We start from the raw sequence: 17821 nt of genomic DNA, 5'->3' as shown, positions 1-17821 counted from the left end.
AATCAATCAGGGTCTGATCACTGATGGAAACAAAGGCAGAGTGTGTTTAATGTGGAGATTGGAATAATCAACAGTGTGTAAACAATGAATGTGTAATAACTAACTGTGTAAGCTTTCCATTGCTCTCAACAAACAGACACATAAACAACAAAGCAGGACAAGGATCTCTTCTGTCAACATTTATCAAAAAGGATAGACAGGATGTTGGATATATTGCAAAATAAAACATATTTAGGTCGACTACATTCTTCTTTTATTTACATGTGCCAGAGCCAGATGTTTGGCATCTGTTCTAGGCTGCCAGTTCATTAATGTTTGGAGTTAGATTCTTTGCTGTGGAAACCCTCAAGATGGAGTGAAGGTGTGCATCACGGAGACGACTCCTGTCTGGGTTTTATTTATCTTCATCACAGAGAAAAGCGTGTGGGGGAACTTGACAGTGTACAGACAGCAGCACACAGACTCCGGCTGTGCACTCCGCCTGGCTCTCTGGCCAGAGTGAGATGGAGAGAGAAAGACAGAAGGAAAAAGAGAGAGAGAGAGAGTTTCCTGAGAGACACACTGAACTTGATTGGGCAGGCACTGGGATCTCTGCAACGCTGGAAAAATAATATAATATCACCCAATACTCTGCGAGTGAGTGGAGAGGAGCACTCGCTCTGTGTGCGTCTAGCCTGACATTGTGCACCGACGGGCCAAGATAAGATAGACATATAATATGCTTGAGTTTGACATCTCTGGTGTAGAGGGGGAAGAAAAGTGGGAAGAGCACACTGATGCTGATGGTCCAGGTGCTGGATGTGATGTTCACCAGCCTCACCTGCTGCCACCTGCGACGCCATCTTAACAACATCTGAAAATGTACAGAAATATGATCTCAGTGTAACGTGAGTGTTCAATGTAGGATAGTTGAATCTCTTGATGTGAACGAACAACATGTGTAAACATACACATGTAAACAACTAAACTAGAAATATTGATGTCAATTACCACAAACACATGAATGAGCCTGACTTACATTATTAATCATTGGTATATAAACCCGGCAACTGCATGCAACATATGTTTCCCTTTTAATTTGGTTTGATTAGATTTTTTTTCACCAATATGCACAAACATAATAACTTAATTTGTATAGCATGTATCTAAACAAGGTTACACAATTAAATTATTAAAAAAACGTCAGGGCAAAAAAGAATCTAAAATAACATGTATTCAATTTTGTTCAAACTATTGAATAAAAAGATCAAGACTTTAACAATTAGATAGAAATTCAGCAGATCCCACAATGAGTAGCACTTAGGTGAATGTAGAGAAAACACTCCCTCATTAACCTCTTGCAGGAAAATGGGGGAGAGAGGAGAGGTGGGGGGGAAAGAGAGAGTGATAGAGACAGTAGGGAGACCAGGAATACTTGTGTAACCATCACATTTAAGCTCCGTCAGACTGGTTGTTATAATGAAGACAATAATTATATTCAGTTCAAGCTAAATGAACAGATTAATAAACCTGAAGTTTAACTGACTTGGTGTTTTACTGTGACGATCAAGTGTTCCCTTAATATTTAGAGCAGTGTGTTTATCAGGTCGCTTTAGTTCAGATAGTTTGAAATGATACTAATGTGATACTAACATCAATAATAAGAACATATATAGTTTCAGACATCATGCATTTCTTAACCCCCCAAATGTTCCAGCTCATCTCTACAGTTCAACCTCTGTCAGCAGCAGAATAATGGACTCTGGACATGGAGACACGCCCACTGCTGTTACACTGACGATCAACATTCAGCCAATCACAGAGAGGGAACAGCACAGCAACTTTACATGTGTTGTGTTCAAATACAGCCTGTTCACTGACGACTTCATTCATTTGATCGAGTAATATCGTGACGATGCCTGAACCAGCGAAGTCCGCGCCCAAGAAGGGCTCCAAGAAAGCGGTGACGAAGGCCCCCGGTAAGGGCGGAAAGAAGAGGAGAAAGAGCAGGAAGGAGAGCTACGCCATCTACGTGTACAAGGTGCTGAAGCAGGTCCACCCCGACACTGGGATCTCCTCCAAGGCCATGGGCATCATGAACTCCTTCGTGAGCGACATCTTCGAGCGCATCGCCGGTGAGGCCTCTCGTCTGGCTCATTACAACAAGCGCTCCACCATCACCTCCAGGGAGATTCAGACCGCCGTCCGCCTGCTGCTGCCCGGTGAGCTGGCTAAACACGCCGTGTCTGAGGGCACCAAGGCCGTGACCAAGTACACCAGCTCCAAGTAAACCACTCTGGAGACATGACATCAAACCAACGGCTCTTTTAAGAGCCACACACTTTCTCTATGGAGACAAACTGTCCTGACTCGAACAACATGTGCACCAACACTCAAATAGCCACTTTACAGGAATGTTTTCTTGTTGCAGTATTTTTCCACAAATCACATCACAAGGAGTGAATTCAGTGATTAACTCAGTGTTAATGGACATGACAACAAATATATGATTAGAGACATGAACTTGAAATTGATATATTTTTACACTACTGGAACTTTGTGTCAAGAAAACATGTTTTGTGATGAGTCTGCTAATGATAATGGATTTATTGGTTCTGTTGATCAGATCATTTGTTAACAACAAGCTTATTTAGATGGTTCAATCATTTAAAACTTAAAATGAGTGAAGGAAAAACATTTGATATTTCACACATTGAAAGTCAGGACATTGATATCTCCAGTATTGTTACTTCAAACAGTGTCTGGGTTAGAAAGACATGCTAAGACTGTTAGGGAGGAACAACACAGCCCTCTGAGTGCAGAGTGTTCTTATAGAAAAGTTAATGCTGGGAAGGAGCCATGAAAAGTCAAGGAGGAATACAGGTGTAAAATAAAAAACGTTTTCGATTCAGAAAAACGAAACATATTTTCTTTAATGTAGTACAGCAGGATCTGTGGGTTTTAAGAAATGAATCAAGTTCCACTCCACCACCCATCGTATGACTGTGGTCCAGTCTGCATCCTCTTTCTGGACAGTCACATATGAACATGATACTTTACCAGTCTGAAATAGTGAAGGTTAAAAATCCATATTAGAGTTAAGGTGTAAATGTGGATATGAATGTTGTGTTTTTATACATGTTGGGTGAAGACTCACTACAGAGAGAAACAGGCAAATTAGTTTCATTCTTATGCTAACCTGGTTTATATATGGTTGATTATTATTAAGTTCATGTTTTCATCAATGATCAGACCCTGATTGATTGTTTTCTCTGGAAGAACTAGTGATGAGTGTTGAGCAGAGGATGTGAACTCTCATTGACTCAGTGTGTGGCTCTTAAAAGAGCCGTTGTGTTGTTGAGCTGTTGAAAGTGAGTTTATCCACCGAAGCCGTACAGAGTGCGGCCCTGTCTCTTCAGAGCATACACCACGTCCATGGCGGTCACGGTCTTCCTCTTGGCGTGCTCGGTGTAGGTGACAGCATCGCGGATGACATTCTCCAGGAAAACCTTCAACACGCCGCGGGTCTCCTCGTAGATCAGACCGGAGATACGCTTCACTCCGCCACGGCGAGCCAGGCGGCGGATGGCGGGCTTGGTGATTCCCTGGATGTTATCACGGAGAACTTTGCGGTGACGCTTTGCGCCTCCTTTACCGAGACCTTTTCCTCCCTTTCCTCGTCCAGACATTTCTCTTCAGTCAGATGAGAGCTAGTCAATAGTGTGATCGGCGGGAATCACAGCTATTTATAGCTAGCATGAGGACGTGCTAGAAGACAGAGGAGAACTAGTTCCGCCTCCATCTTCGCTGATAATAAACTCTTTGGTGCACTAGCGCCCCCACAGGACTTTGGATGTAGGACGGTAGATATTAAGGTTTCATTTAAACAGTAACAATACGAGAATCAACTGTAGGTTCTGAAGTCATATCAGATGAAAGACCAGAGGAGAGGAAGTGTTGATGACGAGCTTCGACTATTGAGAATCTGTCTGTAATTTCAATACCAACCAGATGCTGGTTAACATTTGTGTTGCAGCAGGTCAGTTTGTCCACACTACCAGCCACTCTGGCAAATGATAAACCACCACTTCAAGATCTCGTCCAGTTAGTTGGCAGGAAAAATATTTGAAAGGGAATCTCTGAGAGCAAGTAACTTTGCCATTAACACAGCTTCCTGCCTTGTCTGTCACTTTTCTTTCTGTTTCTTTCCGTAGTTCTTAACATCTGGGTTTGTGTGTGCAAGTTCAACTTATACAAACTAATACAGCCAGCCAAGTTCTCCAGAGTTCTTTATCCTGGATAAAGCTGGACACACACACACACACACCATTTTATTTCAGTAACAGTGATTGGTATGAGTTTTTAAAGAAAGCCATGGTGTTCCAAACGTTAATGTTTGCAGGTACACAATGTTGACTGGTCACCTGTTCCTGAACAATGCAAGATACATGCAACTCCCCCAGAGCCTCAGATCAACACATTCAAGAGCGGCCACATCTGCCCCTGGACACAAGCAACAACCAGCTCCCAGAACAATCACAACCAGTCTGTGTCGAATGCAACAAGCATTATACTGCTACAGAATGATTACAGAGAGAACTAATAAAAGAGGATATGTGAATAACTAGACATTTACCCCCCCCCCTCGAGGTGCCCTTGAGCAAGGCACTGCACCCCGGGCGCTGGCAACAGCAGCCCACCGCTCCAGTATATGTCTGTACATGGCATCTGTCAATGTGTGTGTTTCTGTCAATGTGTGTGTTTCGACAGGAGCCAACTGGATGGGTTAAATGCGGAGAACAATTTCATGTATGCATGTAAAGTGTTAACGTGACTATAAAAGTAAATCTTCTTCTTCTTCTTCTTAAAAGTTCCAGGAAACATTTATAATACATTTTTTACTCAAGTATGTCATGTTTCAAGTATGTCATGTTGTTTGCTGACTAAAATAGCCCTTTATGTAAATCTCTGTCCAGGATCAGAGTTGCTAATAATTTTAAATTAAAAATGCTCAGACAGAAAAGGTTTTGGGGGAAATATTATTAGATGTTTAATGTCTAAGTCATATGTCAGAACAAGAGCAAGAGTGTGATTGAAACAGTGAGTTGGTTTAATTACATTTACAGTGAAATTGAATCTATTAATGAATTAAATGATGAAGACTGTTATTGAGATAAACATGAACATTGAACTCATTTATTATTAGGACTTGATGATTACTGTTGTCTGCAGACTTTGGAGAGACACAACGGCTCCAGTTAACTTTTACTGTCACCAAGTGTTTTCTTATTTCTGCTTGATACTTATACTTTATTTTCTTGTTTTGTGTGTGATTAAAACAAAACAGATAAGAGATATAAACTTGAAGGTGACACATTTTCCTACATTCATGTGATACACAAGTAAAGTCCAGTGATCTGAACACTGCTGGAAGTTTGTATCAAGCAAGAAAATGAGTGAGGCTTTGTGTGATGACTCTGTCAATGACCATGGATTTATTGGTTCAGTTGATCATTGATCATTTGTTAACAATAAGCTTAATCAGATGATTGATGATTAAATGAGCAACTAAACATTATTGATAATTTCTTAACAAACTGATACAATTGCACAATTTGACCACAATGGAGCAGTGCATGCAAATGATGAAGCATTATGACAGGCTATATCGAAAGTTAACACTTGACTAAACAAACAGGCACTAACATAAATGACAAGGTGTAGCATATGAGCTGGGGTACACACCTGCACATTCACTCAGCTCAGGACCTCCTGGGTGAAGCTAATAGCATGCTAATTATCACATGAGCTTCTAAACAAAGTAGAATATTGACAACCAGTGTCATAATGAAACACAACATCAGGTATAAGTGATGATAACTCACATTGTCACTGACACACACTGTTCAAACAAAGATGTTTTAAAACTTTGCTGAACAGACCTGCCAGAGGAGGAAGTGAACTACTCTCTAGGTAAGTTTGGTACGAAACACGAGCTGTGTGCACCGTGCTCCAGCAGGGAATCACTGCTACGCTGTTTACTTATTTACTGTTTTGAGACCCCCCCGGACAGAAGAGGACTAGTAGGAAATATTGTTTCATTTTTAATGTCATATGTCAGAAGATATAAATGTCGTCATCAGAACGGCTGTAATCATAGTTTTCATTCATGTTGTCCTCCTGCTCTGACACATCCTCCTTCAAATCACTATCTGCTTCCTCATCTTGGAAGATCAGATCAAGGGCGTCTTGCACAGTTTGTCTTGCTGTCGTAACCTCAGTCACTGAAATGGCAGCTCACTTACATTAATAATCTCATTATTAAGACCCCCAACCCCTCTTTTTAACTCAGTTAGTTCAGAAACATTTATTTCAGTCTATATATTTATTGGATTATTTTGTTCCATAGCTCATGCTTTCAGGTGCTGATCTCTTATCTGTGTCAATTCACCTTCTGAAATCTGTTCCTTACGTAAACAATATATATAATCACTCTTATGCTGTTTTACTCTTTTGCTGTTTCGAGACCCCCCCACCCTTCATTACAGTAATCATGTAATCATTGAATCAACAGTGTGAGTGAGCTTTTGATAACGTTCCTCTGTTGTACTGACACATGGCCGTGAATGAAATGTCAGAGGAGCTGATTGTTGACAGATGTTGACAGTGTCATCTGATCAACACATACAAAAATAGAATATATGTCCAGAATCAGTGTGGTCTGTAATTGTTAATTTAAAAAAAAAATGGTCTGACAGATCTAGAGTGTGATTGAAAGTGAAATTGTTTATTCACATTATTTGTCTTTTAATTGAATGAATTAAAAGCTTTGACTGTCATGAGCAACATCCCTTATATAGGTTGATTATTTGGTGATGAAAGCTTCTAGAGCTATGATCAGTCAGTAACTAGTGAGAGCAGCGGAGGAGTTTTGTCTTGAGTGCAGTGAAGTGGCTCTTAAAAGAGCCGTTGTTATCGTGAGTGGAGCAGCAGTAGCAGTTTAAGCTCTCTCTCCGCGGATGCGGCGGGCCAGCTGGATGTCCTTGGGCATGATGGTCACCCTCTTGGCGTGGATGGCGCACAGGTTGGTGTCCTCGAACAGGCCGACCAGGTAAGCCTCGCTGGCCTCCTGCAGAGCCATGACAGCGGAGCTCTGGAAGCGCAGGTCGGTCTTGAAATCCTGAGCGATTTCTCGGACCAGGCGCTGGAAGGGCAGCTTGCGGATCAGCAGCTCCGTAGATTTCTGGTAGCGACGGATCTCTCTCAGAGCCACGGTACCGGGCCTGTAACGGTGAGGCTTCTTCACGCCGCCGGTGGCCGGGGCGCTTTTGCGCGCAGCCTTGGTGGCCAGCTGCTTCCTGGGGGCTTTGCCTCCGGTGGATTTACGAGCGGTCTGCTTGGTTCTTGCCATTTTATGTTTTCTTTCTCTGATCGGGAGAAAAAGTGAAGTAGAGCAGCGACACTCTGCTTTTAAACGACGGAGCCAGTCGTGAAATGGTGACGCGGTTTCAGATCCCCGGGTCCTGATTGGTGAGAGGCTCCTCCTGAAGCTCAGCGCCGCCGAAAGGAGCGACCCACCGCCCGAGTCCCCGCTGCTTATTGGAGAAAAAAGTGGAGAACGACCCCCCCTGCTCCGCTGGAGTCTTCTTCTCTGGTTGGTCTGGCATGATCCGTCCCGCGCGATCCGCTGAGATATAAGCGAGGGTTCGAGCTGGTTACCGCAGTTTCTCTTGACGTGTTTCAGGAAACGAATTGAAAATGTCCGGAAGAGGCAAAACAGGCGGAAAGGCCAGAGCGAAGGCAAAGACCCGCTCGTCCCGCGCTGGGCTCCAGTTCCCCGTCGGTCGTGTCCACAGGCTGCTGCGTAAAGGCAACTATGCTCAGCGCGTCGGTGCCGGCGCCCCCGTCTACCTGGCGGCTGTGCTGGAGTACCTGACCGCTGAGATCCTGGAGCTGGCTGGAAACGCCGCCCGCGACAACAAGAAGACCCGTATCATCCCCCGCCACCTGCAGCTGGCCGTCCGCAACGACGAGGAGCTCAACAAACTCCTGGGCGGAGTGACCATCGCTCAGGGCGGCGTGCTGCCCAACATCCAGGCTGTGCTGTTGCCCAAGAAGACCGAGAAGGCCGCCAAGTCCAAGTAAAGCGAAGCTGCTGGAAACTTCCAACACAAAGGCTCTTTTAAGAGCCACACACTCACCTCTGATAAAGAGCAAGTCTCCTCATGTTCCCCACCAACTTGTACAATACACAATTACTCAACAAACACGGTACAGATGTTATACCTCAGGTTGTTGGGTACCCATAGCAAATAAAGACTGGTGATTATTATTGTTTCAGGACAGTGATCCATTATTTAAAAAAAAAAAAAAAAAAAAAAGTAATTTGACCAATTATTTCAAGTGATGGGTAAATTGAGTCCTCTATGGGTAAATGGTGCCACATTAATGACTGATACAAAATGTATTCCATCAATTTAACAAAGGCAAAAACGTTTTAAGTAAAACCATATGTTTGTTTACAGTCTTCAACATGTTACTCAAACATTTTAGTAAGGGTTAAATTCTGACCTTTTTTGTGTTAGATACAGAAATAATGTATGTATACATGTACTTTTGTGTAGTTACAACATGTTTGTGTGACTCGAACATGACATTAGCCAACAAGGTATCCATTAAATACACATTTTAACACATACATACACTTTTACAGTTTGTATATGTGTTAGAATTCAGTGAGCAATGACACACTTGCTCAATTTATCCCACATCCACCATTTTCACAAAACTGGTTCACACAGTAACTCAGATCAACAGTTATTTTGAGGTTATGAACATGATGAATTCACTTTGCATGACTGACTGATTCATCTTACTCTGTTCTCCCCTACGTGTGTATTTAAATGTGTAGCCTGTTTCCACAGAGACTTGAAGTGTAAAGCGGCTGCGCTCTGCTCCACAACATCCATTCAGAGAAACAAACTGTTGAAGTACAGCACCTAAACACAACTTACTGCTCTGTCCATGGTCCTGAAACAATGTGTCTAATTTAGTAGTTTAAAATTATATTCTGAAAGTTAGTAGCCTTCGTCAGACGTGGTTTTAACGTTAGCTCCAACTGTGTGAACACACCTACTGACTGTGTGTTTAGTGAATGAGCTCCACCAAGATAGATATTTAACGTTATGTAAAGTCGTTCAGCTCGCCAACCTATTTGGCTTGACTACGTTACTGTGAGTAACTTCAGTAATAATGTTTTATTATATTATTGGTTCAATAACGTTAGTGCAGCTGCTGCAGTGTGAAACTTGTTGAGCTGGACTTTATTTATGAATGAACACTTTACCTACCAGGTATAGATAGACCTGTTTTCATAACTTGCTAACAATTAAAGCAAATTATTGCACATGATGCATTACATTATATATCCAATACTTTTAATGTGAAAGAACTCCATACTGCACATTCATTGTCTTTGTAGTACACTGTTTAATCCCAAACCATATTCAAATACATTGTTGAATATCCACAGAATATAAGGACATAGACTTTGCTTGAAAGTTACACTTATCTCTGCAATAATGCCATACCTTTATGTTTCCTGTCATTTTATTAGGGACGGACGAACCTGAGGAACACAGCTGTGCTGACCGTGTTCTGTCTCTTATGGCAAAAAGGAAAAGACAACACTTTGTATCTAAAGTTTATCAAATCATATAGAAATTGACTCAATATTATTATCATGTTGACCAGAACTGTTTACAACAGTGGTGTGCGGAGATTATAATCACATCTGCACTGAGTCTAATTCACTGTGAATTCTATAACAGGCTAAAAAAAAGAGGTTGTAATAGTAATGGCGGTTATACAAGTCTGTATCACATGCAACTTACACATGCAGCTTATTAATATGAACTCATTAAAATTACAATTAAATGACAAAACACAAGCCTTTAATAAAAGTAGTTAACTTGCTTCAAACTGTTCATTAGACGTGTTAAATAAACGGTAAGTTACCACAATAACATCAAAAACCACTTGAGGCTTGTAAGTATATGTAGTGTGATAATGATAATAGATACATCAATAGGTTTTCTTGTTGTAAAGTTTCAGGGTAACTTACCTCTGCTCGGTTCGATGTTACGACTTCGACCATCCCAGCAACAACACCGCAGCGCCAGCCGGTTAGCAGTCGCGGGTAGCATTTAGCCTAGCTCCTTAGCCTGAGCTAACCAGGTAACGATAAGCTCTGTGGGAGTGGCTCAGTTGTGAGTCTTCACTCGGCCCACCCATCGTCCACTCGCGCGCCTCCTCTTTGCCCATTTATGGGTTAACCAGGAACTAGGAGGAGTCAGGCCCCGGCAAGATGGCGCTGGGTGAAACGCCCACTGCGAGCCTCATTTTCACTCTTCAGAAACCAACGGGTGACGTCACAGACACTACGTCCATCTTTATATACAGTCTATGGTTTTAACGTGAGCTCCAAGTGTGTGAACACACCTACACAGGGCTGTTGTCAAGGTGGAGAGAACAAGTCAGGATAGGGTTCGAGAGGTTTAGATACAAAGGTAAAGAGATTATGATTTGAAAGAAACTCTTTTAAATCTGAAAAACTAAATTGCTATTGAGCAATTACATGTGAGCACTGGGTGTAAATGACTATATGTGGACACACCCAAGCAGAGTCATAGTCAAGATTTGAAAAACAATCTTCAGGTGGGAGTTACTTAGATTTACTTCCACACAAGATCTGTTGATATTTACATGAAACAAATTAACTTAGTGTTTGAATCATGAGATGAGAATAAAACAGGAGCAGCTGACCTACTGGAAAACAAAGCTTCTGACAGGACATGTAGGAGACTTCATCATGGTAGTGGACGGTGTTCTGGTTCACATATTGTAGTGCAGCGCCATCTCTTGGATACCTGATGTTACTACATATTCTCATGTGGATATCGTCAATTCTAAGCAGCTCAAAGTCAATAACTGACTCATTCTTATGCGTTTACTAAGATAAATACACAGTAAGACAATTAATATGTTTCTACACAACCAAATATGACTAATGAATACTTGTTAAGAAGAAAATCTAAATTGTAGTAGCATGCTTCTCCTTCAGTGTCTAAAGATCTTTTAAATGTGTTTGTATTAGATGTATTTGACATTGTAACAAATAAATATTGAACATGTTTCTATCTAACTCGACTCTCTTTAGTTAAGAAGTCAGTCTCTACATCTGTGTTGCCAGTGAGTGACAGTGGTGATGTTTGATGAGGAAGCAGCTCTTTGTGGATCGACGTGTGTGGCTCTTAAAAGAGCCTTTTAGCAGGATGAACATGTTTCACAGTGAGGACAGCTCACTTCTTCTTGGCTGCTGTCTTCTTCACTTTGGGTTTGGCAGCCTTCTTCGCGGGGGCTTTCTTGGCTGCAGGAGCCTTTTTCGCCACCTTCTTGGGGCTCTTGACTGCCACCTTCTTAGGACTCTTCGCCACCTTCTTGGGGCTCTTGGCTGCTTTCTTGGCCGCTGCGGGTTTCGTCACCTTCTTCGGGGACTTTTTAGCGGCTGCTGGCTTCTTGGCTGCCGCTGCTTTGGCCTTTTTAGCCGCTAGGGGTTTCTTGGCGGCGGGCTTCTTCACTTTGAGAGCAGCCGTCTTAACCGGCTTCTTCACCTTGGGCTCCACCTTCTTGTTGATCTTGAATGAGCCGGAGGCCCCGGTTCCCTTGGTCTGGACCAGAGTCCCCTTGATGACCAGGCCCTTGATGGCGGTGTTGACGCGGGACTTGTTCTTCTCCACATCGTAGCCTCCGGCAGCCAGAGCCTTCTTGAGGGCGGCCGCTGACACGCCGCTCCGCTCCTTGGACGCGGACACGGCTTCGATGATGATCTCCCTGACGCTGGGGCCGACCTTCTTCGGTTTCACAACCTTCTTCTTGGCCGCTTTGGCCGGGGCGGGGGCTGGAGCTGGAGCGACTTCTGCCATCTTTGTCTCTGAGTTTAAATCAACGAGGAACTATCGGAGTGACTGACCGGACTGATGAAGAGTCCCGATCGGGAAGCGGTACTTGAACACACCATGAGAACCGTGGAGACTCAATCCAGCCGTGGCTCGTGTGTGCAGTATGAACGCCGAGACACTTGTGTTTTCTCTTCACTGATAAACGAGTGAAACATCAGTGGGTGAGCGGTGCTGGAGGCTGACAGTGAGGAAGCAGGTAGCGGACTTGTGTGTCTTCATATTGAAGTCATGAAGAGCTCTGATGCTCTCTGCATTTTGTCGGTGGAGCCTCCAAACCTCACCCGTTCACCGCGGTGAGCAGCGCTGCTCGGCGGCTTTTCCCACTCGTTTCTCTCCTAAAATGACTTGAAAAGCACCACAGCTCCACCAACATCCGTCTCCCAGCTGCTCCACATGTTTGTTCAGAGAGACCGAGTCAAAACAAGCACCTGCTGATGATCCTTTGGAAGAAAGTCAGGTTATTGTGCAGGCAGCAAACACACCGCTGATGGCCGAGGCTCATGGTGAAGTGGAGCCAGACTTTCTATCAGAGCCGTGAACGTTTCATGCTGAGGATGCTGGAGAGTCATTCTATCATTAGAGCTACATTTCATGTCCATGGGTTGGATCTGTCAATTTGACTAAATATTAATTTCAAACAATGATCTCATTAATATTGAGCCACATTTATCTTTCATTTAATACAAAAACTCAACAGGTTCCATCATTTATTAGAAAATGTGTATGATATACTGGAATTTGCATTTTTTTTTTCTGCTGTCCATTTAAATACTATGCTGCAAGTGTTTGTATAGTATGTTCATCATTATTTATGCAAAATAATCATTCAACAATGACAAAGGTTTATCAAAAACAATTTGTCTCATGCATTAAATTATTCCCTTTGTGTGTTTCAAGTAGTGTCATAATTGTATAGCCAGTAACATATTCATATTACAAATGAAGACCTCAGTCTCAACAGACACTCAAGTGTATCCAGAATATACACCCTCAGGGACAATCATGTTGGATGCTCTCACCATTCTTTTTTATTTTTTTTGTGAATTGATAGTCATCAACACTATCAGGAATTAGTTGAGGTCTTGTTTAGACATTTAGCTGCACCAGATTCATGGTCCTGATGTTGTGCATGCTGGATCACTGTCATGTTTACTGGAGCACTTTAATACAATGCAGGACTTTGTCAATGTTTTTATTAAAATCTGTGTGACTCTTTTGAAACATGTCTATAATCACACATGTGAACAGACACACACAGCACTGCACTTTTAAAACCTGATTTTAAAATCATAATGAAAAGTACCTTCAGAGCTATTGTATATGATTACAGTACTTCTACTTTTCTATTAATTAAGTGTATTTCTAACTTGTCATTACTCCTTCCACTGTATTTGTTTCATGACACTATTATCTTATAAATGTGACTCTTGTACTTTACTCTTCCATTAGCAGGAGCTGCAGATGTTAACATTTAAATCACGTGTAGTGTGCAGTCTGGGTTAAAGTCAAGTTTCGACCAAGGTGTTTACATCATAGTGAGCAACATCTCAAACCTATGACTAACTGGAAGACACAGGAATAGACTTATGTATCATTTTTGTTGTATATTATTTCCAACCTTGGCAATGGCCCTGCATCGATGTGTTCACACACTTGGAGATACAATCAAAACCACATTTCACAAAGGCTACACATGTTCAGAGTATGATTTTCAACTACTAAATTGAACACATTGTTTCAGGGACATAGACAAAGACAAACAGTTACATTGTCAATCGATCTTATTCATCATGAGATTTTTATATATTTGTTCTCATTTTAACCCTCCTATTGTCCTTGGGGTCATTTTGACAGTATTAAATGTTTAACATCTCTAATTTATAAAAAAAAAAAAAAAAAACTTCATTTTTTGGCTTCACATTTGATTCATGATTTATGTTCAATGACCTGGATGCATAGTGTACGCCCAGGACCCAGGCTGTTTTAGATGTGTAGAAAAAAACATATTTGAAGTATCAATGTTTTACACATATTTATATTGGTTGTTTAGATGATATCGAGGTCACCATAACATCTACTTTTCTAATCATTAAAACTCTTCCCTCTGCTTTGGAGCCTAATCTACCGACCATAACTGTAGTGTGAGAACCACTGATGGTTCATCAGACATGGGGAGACATGCACAGCAGCTTTCTGAACCATTTCCCTCGGTGCTCTATGTGCTTTGTGTTATACTTCTCTAATCAGTCCTAATGTAACTCTGATCTTTAACCAAGCTTGTTACAGACTCTATTCCTACTTGACGGGAACGTGCTAAAGTTCTACTGTTCCACAAAATTGGTCAAGTGTCAGACCTTAATATCTACAGTCCTACATCCAACCTCTGCTCCTGTGGGGGCGCTAGTGCACCATAGAGTTTATTATCAGCGGATCCACAGAGGGGGAATACGTCCACCTCTGTCTTCTAGCACGTCCTCATGCTAGCTATGAATAGCTGTGATTCCCGCGGATCACACTATTGACTAGATCTCATCTGACTGAAGAGAAATGTCTGGACGAGGAAAGGGAGGAAAAGGTCTCGGTAAAGGAGGCGCAAAGCGTCACCGCAAAGTTCTCCGTGATAACATCCAGGGAATCACCAAGCCCGCCATCCGCCGCCTGGCTCGCCGTGGCGGAGTGAAGCGTATCTCCGGTCTGATCTACGAGGAGACCCGCGGCGTGTTGAAGGTTTTCCTGGAGAATGTCATCCGCGATGCTGTCACCTACACCGAGCACGCCAAGAGGAAGACCGTGACCGCCATGGACGTGGTGTATGCTCTGAAGAGACAGGGCCGCACTCTGTACGGCTTCGGTGGATAAACTCACTTTCAACAGCTCAACAACACAACGGCTCTTTTAAGAGCCACACACTGAGTCAATGAGAGCTCACATCCTCTGCTCAACACTCATCACTAGTTCTTCCAGAGAACAACAATCAATCAGTGTCTGATCATTGATGGAAACAAAGGGAGAGTGTGTTTAATGTGGAGATTGGAATAATCAACAGTGTGTAAACAATGAATGTGTAATAACTAACTGTGTAAGCAAACCATTGCTCTCAACAAACAGACACATAAACAACAAAGCAGGACAAGGATCTCTTCTGTCAACATTTATCAAACAGGATAGACAGGATGTTGGATATATTGCAAAAGAAAACATATTTAGGTCGACTACATTCTTCTTTTATTTACATGTGCCAGAGCCAGATGTTTGGCATCTGTTCTAGACTGCCAGTTCATTAATGTTTGGAGTTAGATTCTTTGCTGTGGAAACCCTCAAGATGGGGTGAAGGTGTGCATCACGGAGACGACTCCTGTGTGGGTTTTATTTATCTTCATCACAGAGAAAAGTGTGTGGGGGAACTTGATGGGGCCCAGAGAGCAGCACACAGGCTCTGGCTGTGCACTCCGCCTGGCTCTCTGGCCAGAGTGAGATGGAGAGAGAAAGGCAGAAGGAAAAAGAGAGAGAGAGAGAGAGTTTCCTGAGAGACAACCTGAACTTGATTGGGCAGGCACTGGGATCTCTGCAACGCTGGAAAAACTAATATCATATCACCCAATACTCTGCGAGTGAGTGGAGAGGAGCACTCGCTCTGTGTGTGTCTAGCCTGACATTGTGCACCGACGGGCCAAAATAAGATAGACATATAATATGCTTGAGTTTGACATCTCTGGTGTAGAGGGGGAATAAAAGTGGGAAGAGCACACTGATGCTGATGGTCCAGGTGCTGGATGTGATGTTCACCAGCCTCACCTGCTGCCACCTGCGGCGCCATCTTAACAACATCTGAAGATGTACAGAAATATGATCTCAGTGTAACGTGAGTGTTCAATGTAGGATAGTTGAATCTCTTGATGTGAACGAACAACAGGATGTGTAAACATACACATGTAAACAACTAAACTAGAAATATTGATGTTAATTACCACAGACACATGAATGAGCCTGACTTACATTAGTTATCATTGGTATAAAAACCCAGCAACTGCATGCAACATATTTTTCCCTATTAATTTGGTTTGATTAGATTTTTTTCACCAATATGCACAAACATAACTTAATTTGTAAAGCATGCATCTAAACAAGGTTACAAAATTAAATTATAAAAAAAAAAACGTCAGGGCAAAAAAGAAACTAAAATAACATGTATTCTAATTTGTTCAAACTATTGAATAAAAAGATCAAGACTTTAACATTTAGATAGAAACTCAACAGATCCCACAATGAGTAGCACTTAGGTGAATGTAGAAAAACGACTCCCTCATTAACCTCTTGCAGGAAAATGGGGGAGAGAGGAGAGGTGGGGGGGAAAGAGAGAGCGATAGAGACAGTAGGGAGACCAGGAAGACTTGTGTAACCATCACATTTAAGCTCCGTCAGACTGGTTGTTATAATGAAGACAATAATTATATTCAGTTCAATCTAAATGAACAGATTAATAAACCTGAAGTTTAACTGACTTGGTGTTTTACTGTGACGATCAAGTGTTCCCTTAATATTTAGAGCAGTGTGTTTATCAGGTCGCTTTAGTTCAGATAGTTTGAAATGATACTAATGTGATACTAACATCAATAATAAGAACATATATAGTTTCAGACATCATGCATTTCTTAACCCCCCAAATGTTCCAGTTCATCTCTACAGTTCAACCTCTGTCAGCAGCAGAATAATGGACTCTGGACATGGAGACACGCCCACTGCTGTTACACTGACGATCGACATTCAGCCAATCACAGAGAGGGAACAGCACAGTAAGTTTTACATGTGTTGTGTTCAAATACAGCCTGTTCACTGACGACTTCATTCATTTGATCGAGTAATATCGTGACGATGCCTGAACCAGCGAAGTCCGCGCCCAAGAAGGGCTCCAAGAAAGCGGTGACGAAGGCCCCCGGTAAGGGCGGAAAGAAGAGGAGAAAGAGCAGGAAGGAGAGCTACGCCATCTACGTGTACAAGGTGCTGAAGCAGGTCCACCCCGACACTGGGATCTCCTCCAAGGCCATGGGCATCATGAACTCCTTCGTGAGCGACATCTTCGAGCGCATCGCCGGTGAGGCCTCTCGTCTGGCTCATTACAACAAGCGCTCCACCATCACCTCCAGGGAGATTCAGACCGCCGTCCGCCTGCTGCTGCCCGGTGAGCTGGCTAAACACGCCGTGTCTGAGGGCACCAAGGCCGTGACCAAGTACACCAGCTCCAAGTAAACCACTCTGGACACATGACATCAAACCAACGGCTCTTTTAAGAGCCACACACTTTCTCTATGGAGACAAACTGTCCTGACTCGAACAACATGTGCACCAACACTCAAATAGACACTTTACACTAAGACTGGAACTGTGGTGAATTCAATCATGGTGGAATTTAATACTTATGGTTCATATTAGTTTTATTGTCCAGTGTCCCAACGCTCTGAATCATTCACACAATGGATTCATTGGTTCCGTTGATCATGTATCATTTCTTAACAATCAGTGTGTCCACATGACTTGCAAACACATTGATGATTAAATTAACAATATGTCAAATGTTGTTGCTACAGATCATCTAAAGGACAAACCGGTCTGAGGCACGTCTCTATATTTACTGATTCTTCTTCTGGCTTTTTGGCTCTTAGCTATGAACAGTTACGTGCATTACCGCCACCAACTGGTCTGGAGTGTGGACACAAAGACTGAGTTTGTGTTTGTTTACTGAAGGACTGTGCCTGTAAAAACAGTAGAAGAAGAAGTGGGACCTGGGGGTTGTTATGAAAGGTCGGCAGAAAGTTTACCAACAG

The 17821-nt window shown here is 42.5% G+C and overlaps 5 protein-coding genes across 5 annotated transcripts; 3 read left to right on the top strand and 2 right to left on the bottom strand.

Moving 5' to 3' along the window:
* The first annotated feature begins 1872 nt into the window (after positions 1 to 1872).
* On the top strand, positions 1873 to 2320 carry LOC138412343 (histone H2B). Its single transcript, XM_069536055.1, has one exon. It carries the CDS (start codon positions 1895 to 1897, stop codon positions 2267 to 2269), a length of 375 nt encoding a protein of 124 aa, XP_069392156.1. The 5' UTR covers positions 1873 to 1894; the 3' UTR covers positions 2270 to 2320.
* Positions 2321 to 6745: 4425 nt separating this feature from the next.
* LOC138412266 (histone H3) lies at positions 6746 to 7549 on the bottom strand. The gene has a single exon (XM_069535759.1). The coding sequence runs from the start codon at positions 7388 to 7390 to the stop codon at positions 6980 to 6982; it is 411 nt and encodes a 136-aa protein (XP_069391860.1). The 5' UTR covers positions 7391 to 7549; the 3' UTR covers positions 6746 to 6979.
* A 90-nt stretch (positions 7550 to 7639) lies between these two features.
* Positions 7640 to 8172, top strand: LOC138412268 (histone H2A). Its single transcript, XM_069535761.1, has one exon. The coding sequence runs from the start codon at positions 7738 to 7740 to the stop codon at positions 8122 to 8124; it is 387 nt and encodes a 128-aa protein (XP_069391862.1). The 5' UTR covers positions 7640 to 7737; the 3' UTR covers positions 8125 to 8172.
* Positions 8173 to 9460: 1288 nt separating this feature from the next.
* On the bottom strand, positions 9461 to 12257 carry LOC138412423 (histone H1-like). Its single transcript, XM_069536271.1, has one exon. The coding sequence runs from the start codon at positions 11961 to 11963 to the stop codon at positions 11340 to 11342; it is 624 nt and encodes a 207-aa protein (XP_069392372.1). The 5' UTR covers positions 11964 to 12257; the 3' UTR covers positions 9461 to 11339.
* A 4592-nt stretch (positions 12258 to 16849) lies between these two features.
* LOC138412460 (histone H2B) lies at positions 16850 to 17262 on the top strand. Its single transcript, XM_069536371.1, has one exon. It carries the CDS (start codon positions 16872 to 16874, stop codon positions 17244 to 17246), a length of 375 nt encoding a protein of 124 aa, XP_069392472.1. The 5' UTR covers positions 16850 to 16871; the 3' UTR covers positions 17247 to 17262.
* The last annotated feature ends 559 nt before the right edge of the window (positions 17263 to 17821 follow it).

The sequence above is a fragment of the Paralichthys olivaceus genome, chromosome 12, assembly GCF_024713975.1.
Source record: "Paralichthys olivaceus isolate ysfri-2021 chromosome 12, ASM2471397v2, whole genome shotgun sequence".
Lineage (NCBI taxonomy): Eukaryota > Metazoa > Chordata > Actinopteri > Pleuronectiformes > Paralichthyidae > Paralichthys > Paralichthys olivaceus.
The sequence above is the reverse complement of the archived record's forward strand: the minus strand, read 5'-3'. Positions and strand labels throughout refer to the sequence as shown.

What these genes read in the sequence shown, in the direction of transcription:
- LOC138412343 (XM_069536055.1), top strand. Translation starts at nt 1,895, where the DNA reads ATGCCTGAACCAGCGAAGTCCGCGCCCAAGAAGGGCTCCAAGAAAGCG.
- LOC138412423 (XM_069536271.1), bottom strand. Translation starts at nt 11,963, where the DNA reads ATGGCAGAAGTCGCTCCAGCTCCAGCCCCCGCCCCGGCCAAAGCGGCC.
- LOC138412460 (XM_069536371.1), top strand. Translation starts at nt 16,872, where the DNA reads ATGCCTGAACCAGCGAAGTCCGCGCCCAAGAAGGGCTCCAAGAAAGCG.
- LOC138412266 (XM_069535759.1), bottom strand. Translation starts at nt 7,390, where the DNA reads ATGGCAAGAACCAAGCAGACCGCTCGTAAATCCACCGGAGGCAAAGCC.
- LOC138412268 (XM_069535761.1), top strand. Translation starts at nt 7,738, where the DNA reads ATGTCCGGAAGAGGCAAAACAGGCGGAAAGGCCAGAGCGAAGGCAAAG.